Raw genomic sequence first — 11506 nt, 5'->3', positions numbered from 1 at the left:
TAGATGGAAAGTGAGATTAAAATATATACGAAAAAAACCCCAGAAGAAACAGACTATTTACATGGGACAAGACAAACACATCTCCGACTGCTACGCCATCTTGGAATTGTTAACAGTGTGATACCATTTTTGCATATTACTCAGTGGTAATATCTCTGTTAAAAAACACCTTCAACCATTGCTCTGAATCACACATATCATGCTTGTAGCATATAAGGCATCAGTGCCTATTGTCAAGCCCTCTGTATACAGCACGGATATCTACTGCCAAAACCCTTCTCATCTCAGTGAATGAGCAAACTCATAGACTGCAAAACCTGTGACAGACCCACATGGTTTAGTTTCAGTCTCAGACCCCCAGTGCATACATAACCATAGATATTTCAAAGCATTCTCTAGCCACAAAAACCTGTGCTAAACCCCATTCATTATATGCCTCCTTGTTTATGGATATGTCATGCCCTTTCATATAGTGTTACCCCAGTAGATTTGCTCCAGTTTCATTCCTAGAGGGATTGGTGATGTTATTCCCTAACGGAGGAAGGCACTCCCTGGTATCACCAGGGAAAGACACGGAGGGCGGCTGGTTGAAATGTCCCGTCAGGAAGATTCCAATGGTACCCATGAGGAACGACAGCGCCATGGTGATGAAGCACACCCTGTCAATCACCCGTCCAACCAGGAACCACATCTTCTGGCACAAAATAGTAGCCGTGCATCACCCAGGTAGGTGCAACAGTTTGGGGAGACTCACACTCTCTAAGTAATTTTGTTGCTGGGCACTCTCAGCGATATGTTTGTAGGATGCCAAACACTGGGCACCTCCGCTGAAGCCTAGGCCAGGCTGGCCCCCAATTCTTGGGCCATACCCCCCTCCAGACCGATATCTAGGGTCAAATGTCACACAGAGAGCTATAGTGAAAAGGAATCAACCGATACACATTTTTTGCAATTTTCTTGCAGCTAAAATTGAAAATTTGGTAACATTTAACATTACACTGTCCTTATTAATGTGTAATTATTCCTGTCAGTACAGTGCAACAAGTATTGTAAGTACTCATTGTCAGGGGCGGACCGAAACAATAATTCAGGCCCGGAATTTGACTCCATCACAAGCCACCCTGTTCACGCAAACCACCAGACCGCTAATTTTGTAGGCTAACCCTATTTGTTGATGTAACGGGTACAAAACTAGTTATAAATGTGGCCACTATGTTCATCTGGGAAGAAAGTTATCCACATTACAAAATACAAACATTTGGGACTGACCAACATGTAGCCTATCTGAACACTGCGTTTTCAAGGTATGCTATGGCTATGGGTGCACCCTCAAAAACTCACTAGGAATACACTAATCATAGCACATACAGATGTACAAGGCTAGATGCACAATTAGCCTACACTTTTTAAAAGATAATTAGATATACAGAGTTAGCTCAAATGTTCAAATGATTATCTTCATATTCAAGCATATCAAAAGCATCAAAAAACTTCACACACATTCACTGAACTTGAACATAAGCTACAACAATGTAAGTAAGTATAATACAAAAGTCGAAAAAGCACTCCTCTACAATTTTTTTTAGATTACAAAGTTCCCTCACTGGTGTCCATGAAGCAAACAGCACAAAATAAACCCATCTATACACCAAGTCAATGAAATTGAACATTGGCACATAACTGCAAGTACAATACGAACGTCCAAAAAACATGCCTCTGTACAAAAGCTTTAACGCACAGCAAATTTTCTTTCACCCTTGTCAGCCTGTTAATAAGGAAGCGTCATATCATAGCTACGAGTAACCAGTAAGTAATTATCACTAGTAAACCAGTAGGCAGCGCAGTAACTCACTGCTCTCTGCCATCTTGCCAATGATGTCATCTTTGTCAAGTCCCATAAGAATCTCCTTCTCTGTTGCCATCAAAAGGAACGCGTCAAGGTTCTCTTGAATGAGGGAGGTTCTTAGGCGGTTCTTCACGAATTTCAGGGTGGAGAAGGTCCTCTCACAAGCCACCTAAGTGATGGATAGGGTGAGGAGGAACTTGTAGCCCAAACCAATGATGTGATACGCATCCGTGAGCAGATTGTACTGAGACAGGAGAAGATAGCAGCATATCGGGCAGTTTTAACATGTGGAACAACTTCTGCTCACCAACTCCACACTTTCATCAGGATCCTCAAAGCCTTCCCCTGATTTATCACTGGCGGCGGCGGCCCTGGTTGTACTCCTCCAATGCTGACTGTTTCAGTCTTTCTCACTGTTGTGCATGGCTGATCAGTTCAGCCTGCAATGCCTCAACAGTGGAATGTTCATCAAATTCCAGGAAGCATTTGCTGAGCTCCTTCATGGCTGTCTTTGGAAGGCCCCTCATGCAGGAGACATCTGCTCACAGCACTGCATTTGCTGCATAACAGCAGTGTCCAGTACCACATTGTGGATCTTGATTTTGTAATCCATGTTTGCATTAGCAATGGGCTCGTCTTCTGCCAACTCACCTGGTTTTCTCTTCTTTTTTTGTTCTCTTCTCTGGGAGAGCAGTCTGAGCTTCGGCATCACAGTCCTTCTGCTCCTCCAGAATCCCATTGGCCCACTCAACAAAGTCGTCTGCTGCCCTCTTCACACCCTCAAAGTCTCGGGCACACTTTCTCAGGTTATCCTCTGTTCCCGTCACCAAGTGCTGTGCTGTTACGATATCCATGCCACTTGTTCGCAAGTATTTAGGAGAGAGGGGACGTCTGCTCAAAAATCCAGAGAAAAACCTCAGCTGTAAGTATGGTTTCATAATTTAGGAGAGCATCCTTGTACCCTTGGGACTTGCTTCAGAATGCAGGTTTTATGGTCACATCCTTTTAAATTCTTTCCATAGTGATGACCAGATCCGTGTAAAGTGCACAGTCAGGCTTTGCAAAGCTCCAAATACTTTCCTCATGGCCTTGTCTTTGGCCCACCAGCGTGTTTCACCAATTACATCAAGCCGTTTGTGTTTCCTGTCCTCACTGGTTTCCTCCCATAGCTTCATGCGCTTGTAGGACTCTCGAACGAACACTGCAATGTCATTCAGTAGTAAGAAAAGGGATTCACTTGCCACAACAACCTCAGTGGTGTCAGTTAGCACAAGGTTGAGGACATGTGAGTAACACCATATGTGTACTTGGTTAGGAGACTCTCCTGTGAGCAATGCAGAGAAGCCCCTGTACTATCCCTGCATATTAGCTGCTCCGTCTGTTGCATTACCAACACCTGTTTGATATCTATGTCAATCTTCGCAATGGTCTGTTTCACAAGGTCCACAAAGTACTGTCCAGTCGATGACTCACAGTCAATGACCGCAATGAGTCTCTCGTGGACAACATCAGTAACATATCGCAGAACTACTGCACACTGGTCTTTGGATGTTAAATCCTGTGTTGTGTCCATTTGTACTGAGAACATCCCTGTCTTTCTCATTTCAACAGCAATTGTCTGCTGAATCAACATTCTGATGACTTCAATTACATTATTTGCTGTTGTTTCTGACATCAAAGTTACGAAGGACCCGCTTCCTTTACTTCCCATCTGCTTTTTGCTCTTCTCAATGCAATCACTAACATTGTCATGCCCTGACCTTAGAGATCCTTATTATTGTCTATGTTTGGTTAGGTCAGGGGGGTGACTCGGGTGGGAAAGTCTATGTTTTCTATTTCTTTGTTTTTGGCCGAGTGTGGTTCCCAATCAGAGGCAGCTGTCTATCGTTGTCTCTGATTGGGGATCATATATATAAGTTGTCATTTTCCTTTTGGGTTTTTGTGGGATCTTGTTTTCTGTTTAGTGTCCATGCCTGACAGAACTGTGCGCTTTCGTTTTTGCCTTTCGGTATTTTGTTTAAGTGTTTTGTGAATAAAGGAATCATGAACACTTTCCACGCTGCGCTTTGGTCTACTCTTCCTACCACCAACGAGAGTCGTTACAAACATGCTCTTGTAGGCAGACATCATATTTGCTTGGCAACAATATAAGCTCAAGAAACTTGCCATGATTGACGGCCATGTTTTCCAAGTTATATGCGGCTTCGTGTCTGTGTAGCTAAGCCCACATTTACCAATAACTTTAACTACATCAATCACACGTTCCATGACCTGCCTCCTCTTTCTGACCTGGTCTCGTTGAGCTGACATTTGCGTATCACTCAGAAGGGTACGGATGTCTGCTTCGCTGACTCTGAGAAAAAAGGCTTCTGCACTTTCTCTATGGGTCTTGCTTCTGTTTATTTCACCTTTATTTAACCAGGTAGGCTAGTTGAGAACAAGTTCTAATTTGCAACTGCGACCTGGCCAAGATAGAGCATAGCAATTCGACACATACAATAACACAGAGTTACACATGGAATAAACAGTCAATAATACAGTAGAACAAAAGAAAACAAAAAGACTATATACAGTGAGTGCAAATGAGGTAAGTTAAAGCAATAAATAGGCCATGTTGGCAAAGTAATTACAATATAGCAATTAAACACTGGAATAGTAGATGTGCAGAAGATGAATGTGCAAGTAGAGATACTGGGGTGCAAAGGAGCAAGATAAATAAATAAATACAGTATGGGGATGAGGTAGGTAGATAGATGGGTTGTTTACAGATGGCCTATGTACAGGTGCAGTGATCTGTGAGCTGCTCTGACAGCTGGTGCTTAAAGCTAGTGAGGGAGATATGAGTCTCCAGCTTCAGAGATTTTTGCAGTTCATTCCAGACATTGGCAGCAGAGAACTGGAAAGAAAGACGACCAAAGCAGGAATTGGCTTTGGGGGTGACCAGTGAGATATACCTGCTGGAGCGCGTGCTACGAGTGGGTGCTGCTATGGTGACCAGTGAGCTGAGATAAGGCTGGGCTTTACCTAGCAGAGACTTGTAGATAACCTGGAGCCGGTGGGTTTGGCGACGAGTATGAAGCGAGGGCCAACCAACGAGAGCGTACAGGTCGCAATGGTGGGTAGTGTATGGGGCTTTGGTGACAAAACGGATGGCACTGTGATAGACTGCATCCAGTTTGTTGAGTAGTGTTGGAGGCTATTTTATAGATGACATCACCGAAGTCGAGGATCGGTAGGATGGTCAGTTTTACGAGGTTATGTTTGGCAGCATGAGTGAAGGATGCTTTGTTGCGATATAGGAAGCCAATTCTAGATTTAACTTTGGATTGGAGATGCTTAATGTGAGTCTGGAAGGAGAGTTTACAGTCTAACCAGACACCCAGGTATTTGTAGTTGTCCACGCATTCTAAGTCAGAACCGTACAGAGTAGTGATGCTGGACGGGCGAGCAGGTGCGGGCAGTGATCGATTGAATAGCATGCATTTAGTTTTACTTGCGTTTAAGAGCAGTTGGAGGCCACGGAAGGAGAGTTGTATGGCATTGAAGCTCGTCTGGAGGTTAGTTAACACAGTGTCCAAAGAGGGGCCAGAAGTATACAGAATGGTGTCATCTGCGTAGTGGTGGATCAGAGAATCACCAGCAGCAAGAGCAACATCATTGATGTATACAGAGAAGAGAGTCGGCCCGAGAATTGAACCCTGTGGCACCCCCATAGAGACTGCCAGAGGTCCAGACAACACGCCCTCCGATTTGACACACTGAACTCTATCAGAGAAGTAGTTGGTAAACCAGGCGAGGCAATCATTTGAGAAACTAAGGCTGTCGAGTCTGCCAATAAGAATGTGGTGATTGACAGAGTCGAAAGCCTTGGCCAGGTCGATGAATACGGCTGCACAGTAATGTCTCTTATCGATGGCGGTTATGATGTCATTTAGGACCTTGAGCGTGGCTGAGGTGCACCCATGACCAGCTCTGAAACCAGATTGCATAGCGGAGAAGGTACAGTGGGATTCGAAATGGTCGGTAATCTGTTTGTTAACTTGGCTTTCGAAGACCTTAGAAAGACAGGTTAGGATAGATATAGGTCTGTAGCAGTTTAGGTCTAGAGTGTCACCCCCTTTGAAGAGGGGGATGACCGCGGCAGCTTTCCAATCTTTGGGAATCTCAGACGATACGAAAGAGAGGTTGAACAGGCTAGTAATAGGGGTTGCAACAATTTCGGCAGATCATTTTAGAAAGAGAGGCTCCAGATTGTCTAGCCCGGCTGATTTGTATAGGTCCAGATTTTGCAGCTCTTTCAGAACATCAGCTATCTGGATTTGGGTGAAGGAGAAATGGTGGGGGCTTTGGCGGGTTGCTGTGGAGGGTGCCGGGCAGTTGACCGGGGTAGGGGTAGCCAGGTGGAAAGCATGGCCAGCCGTAGAGAAATGCTTATTGAAATTCTCAATTATAGTGGATTTATCAGTGGTAACAGTGTTTCCTAGCCTCAGAGCAGTGGGAAGCTGGGAGGAGGTGCTCTTATTCTCCATGGACTTTACAGTGTCCCAGAACCTTTTGGAGTTAGTACTACAGGACGCAAATTTCTGTTTGAAAAAGATAGCCTTAGCTTTTCTAACTGCCTGTGTATATTTGTTCCTAACTTCCCTGAAAAGTTGCATATCACGGGGGCTATTCGATGCTAATGCAGAACACCACAGGATGTTTTTGTGCTGGTCAAGGGCAGACAGGTCTGGAGTGAACCAAGGACTATAGCTATTCCTAGTTATACATTTTTTGAGTGGGGCATGCTTATTTAAGATGGTGAGGAAGGCACTTTTAAAGTGTTCATGTTCCTGTACTCTCTGATGGGCATGTTTCCAGGTCTGCATGCCTCCTTTGACAGATGCACTATCACTGGCTGAAGGTTTTGCGAAGGCAAGACATACTGAGCAGAACAAGGAGTGAGTTACTTCATTGTATGTCAGCCATTTTCTGTTTGTGCCATCTTTGGAGTGGAATACATTGGGAATGACTCTTTGGGGGGTTTGTTTTGGGTGGTACTGAAAAAAGAAGTCAAAATCCTTGGACTGAGAATGGGCAAAATAATAAAATTGATTTTCAGTGCTTTCGCTGTCCCTTTATTTTTTCCCTGTACTGGGCGCTGAACCTCTCTCTCTCTCTCTCTGCACCTCTGGTTGCTCTGCAGAATGAGATTAACATTGTAAATAACCTAAACTTAAACTTGTATTACTTGTGCAGTCATCGATTGTATGCCCCCGATTACAGTCCTACTGATAATCTCATAAATAAAGTACATATTAATCTAAAATCATAGCCTACATGTTTAGGTTTGTGCTCTGAAGTTGTACCTGAAGGTTCCTGCTCTGAGTCTGACTCTGAACTGACCACCATCTCCAGTTCTGCAGGAGCACCTGAAGCTCTAGTGCTGCTGCTGCTTCCTTCTCCACCTTTACAAAGAAAATACACTATTATCATACTATCATTAGTGTATCAGTAGGCTACATTAATACAGCTCTGTAAAAAAAATAAGAGTGGTCTCTTAATCTTTCCCAGAGCTGTATATTATTGTAACTTGTAATGGTGGTACTAATGGCGCTAATTATCTTTGTCATTTCCTGTGTTGTGTCACACAGGCTACTGTGTTACGTTCAAGGGTGTATTATGGTTACGTTACTGTAGCCTGTTTCGCTGTACAGTGTATGTGCACTTTCCCTAGCTTATGTGGCATGAGTCATGACCGAATGCTGGCAAGTCCATAGTCTAGGTTTACTATTTTTTACTAGTTGAAACATATTGCCTTCAATGTCATATTATGATCGCTACGTTGCACTATGATATATGATATAATTCCTCCACGAAGACCTGATGTCATTTTTGGCGCGGGGACTCTGCAGCGAGAGAGTGAGAGTCGCGCCTGATGCGTGGATTCTCTGTCAACTCATTCCTGCTTGATATATTATCGCTGGTCAAGTTGACTATTCATGGCAGGCAAAAACGACCCCCAGGCCAGTGCTCCCCTCCGGTGCTCCCAACTGACAGCAGTAACCCTGAACAAGGCAGTTAACCCACTGTTCCTTGGCCGTCATTGAAAATAAGAATGTGTTCTTAACTGACTTGCCTAGTTAAATAAAGGTAAAATAAAAAAGAAAGAAAGAAAACCTTAGCTCTAACCTTAACCCTAACCTTAGCTTCATGTCAACATCCTGGTTCAGTGCAGGGTAGGTACAGTGTAACCAAAAATTCCCATCAATTCCCCATATTCCCCTGGAAAGTATCCTAGTAACCCTACTCACAGATCTTCTCCAGTGCAGATTTCATCAGGCTGTCCCTCTCTCTGAGCCTGTAGAACATGAGTTCCAACCGGGCTGTATTCATGGCGTATTCCTCCGCCTTGGGGATGAGTCCCAGGGAGCTGTAGCGCCAGCAGGGGACTGTTACGCCCTCCATTGGTACTGTGACCATTACTGGTTCCATCACTGAAGTCATAGTCCTCAGACTATGGTCAGATCTGCATCCAGTCAGATCTGCATCCTCAGCAGCCGAGGTAGGATGTTCAGCAGGACATTAAGTCAACAAGGTCAAAGGTCAACACCACCAGAGCAGCCAAACGTTCCTTTATGGCCTAACAACAAGCCATCTCATAATGCAGAGGCCCATGTATTTGAGGCATTTGAGGCATGAAAGCTTTTGACAAACTTGCTGATCACAGTCTTACAGTCTTACCTTCCTGACTTTATTGGTCATGATGTATGTATTGGCAGCCTGGTCTCATAGACTAGACATAACATAGTAAAGTAAATTCGTGGCACTCTAATTAGTATGATATGTTACGTTTAGTATGATAACATAAGACAGATGGTTACCTAAGGTGGTTGGTCGGGGTGAGTGGTGTGCGTACAACGTGAATGTCTAGCAACCCAAAGGTTGCGAGTTCGAATTTCATCACGGACAACTGAAGCTTTTTAGATGATTAGCAACTTTTCAACTACTTAATACTTTTTAGCTACTTTGCAACTACTTAGCATGTTAGCTTCCCTTTTCCCTAACCCTAATTATAACCCTTTTAGCTAACCTTTCCCCTAACCCTAACCCTTTAACCTAACTCCTAAACTTAATCCTGACATTAACCTTAACCCCTAACCTAGCTAACGTTAGCCAGCTAGCTAATGTTAGCCATCTGTCCTGAATTTGTAACATATTGTACGTTTTGTAAATTCGTAACATACAATATGAGTTGTAATTCGTAATATATCATATGAATGCCTGATGGACATCCACTAATTGATACATACCATACGAAACGTGTCATATCATACTAAATTGCTTGTCTCCGATTTACGTACAGGATGATACGAAATGCTCTGAGACTAGGTTGGTATTGGGGGTCCATAGAGACATTTTTGCACACTATGACTCAGTTAATTTCTACGATGGTGGTGACAGACATCACAAACAGCAGGTACCTGCAAAGACATATTCACCTTTATATTATCAGAAGCCATTGAAACAATACAGGTTCACAACATCAATAATACTACACATAATAACTAATTTAATAGGATCTCTGTGGTTAAATTGGTCTTACTTTCCTATAAGAGCCTGGGAGGTTTCTGGAACATTCTTGGCTATGAGGAAGACAGTCTGGGCCAGGAGGATCATGATGGACACGGTGCACTTCTGGAACCCCACAACCACAGAGAGAGTCAGTCAGTTGATGGATGATCAGGAAGAACACCCCTTCCTGGTACTCTAACTTATCTTTAGTGTAGAGCTGGTTGATCAGCTTCTTAGCGGGCCTGTACTTGATGATCCACACCCCATTCTCAGGCAACAGTAGAGAGCTAGAGTTAATATGAATAGTGTCATGACTTCCAGATATGCTGCTTAGAACAATATCCAATTCTGGCTAGAAAAAGAGAGAAAAATAGAGAGAACGAGAGAGCGATGGATGTTGAGAGAACTTTGTATTTGTTTTTAGGGAATATATAGAGGATACGGGTAATGCCTAAACCTGGTCTGCCAATAAGCACACAGTAATTTAAACAACAAATATGAGGAAGACCAAGTTGGTCAACATGATAGACAGCTTACTGATATGAAAGGTCTGTGTTTTTGCATTCATCCTCCTGATTTTTTTTAAGAAAGGAAGGTACTTTAATATTCAGATTTATTCACTGTCTTTCTTCAATCTCTCCCTGTCAGCCAGGCCAGGGACAATACTCCTAACAAACATGCTGATGTCTCCTTTCAGCGTGCTGTCTTGGAAACAGTAATGGATGACTGTGACTGTGTCTATGGATGTCTGTGTCTCCCCTGTGTTCAGTTCCCAGACCTACAACGTTAACGAGATAGAACTAGAGGAGAGGAGGACAACAGAGGAGGACAACCAGCTTGTGGAGTGGGTGGTGATCGACCCAGAGGCTCAAATCACTGAAGAGGTTGGGGGTATGTCTTGGCTAAGGGGATGTTTTTCTGATTGGGAGTGTGTATGCTGCCCACACCGGAAGAACATGGTGAAGTTCTGCCAGTCGAAGAGGAAGCAGTTGACGATGATGGAGCGGGCTCTTCGGTAGATGGCATTTTAATTGAAAACAATCACAGTAAGAGACTTAATTGTTACCCGGAAATGATTTGATATTGAAATAAAAATAGCTGCATTGGACCTTTCACACTTCCAATAGGTAAACACACTGGCTTTGCTTTGTCAGCTAAAGCAAAAATACTTTTGATACTTTCCCCAATGGTATAGAAATATACACAGATCTAAAATGATCTATTAATGTATACTGTATCCCCCCCCAAAACAGCTACCCCCCTCCCCCATGAAAAACAAAAACATTATTCATCTCAAAATACAGATTCCCTGAGGAGAACACATATTTCTGAAGCTTCGTTTAACTCATTATTACATAACGCGTCTGCCACACTCTCAGAAAATCTATAGGCTACTGATCCACACCTTGACATTCCTCCCAAATACCAACTGAATTTCCTCCAATTAACAGCCATGCTAACAGGAAAATTAGACTAACATTCTTACCAGCGTTTATACCTTCATGTGGTGGTACAGAGCTATAGGCCTACAGTATGTAAAGCGAGTCTGAGCCATTCCTTTCCCCAACCACCATCATTACCCAAATGTCTCCCATCAGGGTAACATCTAATCTGTAAAGTTAGTCTGGAAACACAGTTATCGTTTGTCTTCTGGTAATTCAAAACAATTGCTTGTAGATAGTGTGTATACAAAATCCTCAAATCATCATGTCAGACCTGAAAGACAATCTCAGCTCTATGACCAGTGTCTGGGATGTGTGTGAGAGAGAGAGAGGTGAGGAATTAGGAGACTCAGAGTGGAGAGGAGTGGGATTGATTGTCACCCTGAGACCCAACCCCCCCATCATGGACCAGAGCAGCTGCTGTGTTGACAGGAAAGCTACTGTTAATGAGTCGGAGTTCAACAGAGAAGATTGGGGTCAAGGGTCATTACTTATTCTGCTTTAGTGTAGATGGACAAAATAAGTGAGTGTGTTCACATAATATAATTCAACATATTATCAGACCAATAGGACTTTCATAAAAACTTTTTTTTTTTACAAATGAATGAATCCGAGTTGAAATGAGGACAAGGATTCTCTGTGCACTTCACCAGACATAGAATAA

At 43.3% G+C, this 11506-nt stretch overlaps 1 protein-coding gene across 1 annotated transcript; it reads right to left on the bottom strand.

Moving 5' to 3' along the window:
• Positions 1 to 475: 475 nt before the first annotated feature.
• LOC115169155 (acetylcholine receptor subunit gamma) lies at positions 476 to 10813 on the bottom strand. Its single transcript, XM_075074265.1, is given in 12 exon segments — positions 476 to 694; positions 755 to 819; positions 822 to 887; positions 8140 to 8279; positions 8281 to 8327; positions 8371 to 8409; positions 8570 to 8608; positions 9261 to 9309; positions 9432 to 9539; positions 9541 to 9687; positions 10348 to 10410; positions 10806 to 10813. Coding segments are annotated over 12 exon segments (990 nt in total).
• Between the last annotated feature and the right edge of the window lie 693 nt (positions 10814 to 11506).

This window comes from Salmo trutta, chromosome 31 (genome assembly GCF_901001165.1).
Source record: "Salmo trutta chromosome 31, fSalTru1.1, whole genome shotgun sequence".
NCBI lineage: Eukaryota > Metazoa > Chordata > Actinopteri > Salmoniformes > Salmonidae > Salmo > Salmo trutta.
Note: the sequence above shows the minus strand (reverse complement) of the source record. Positions and strands in the feature narration are given on the sequence as shown.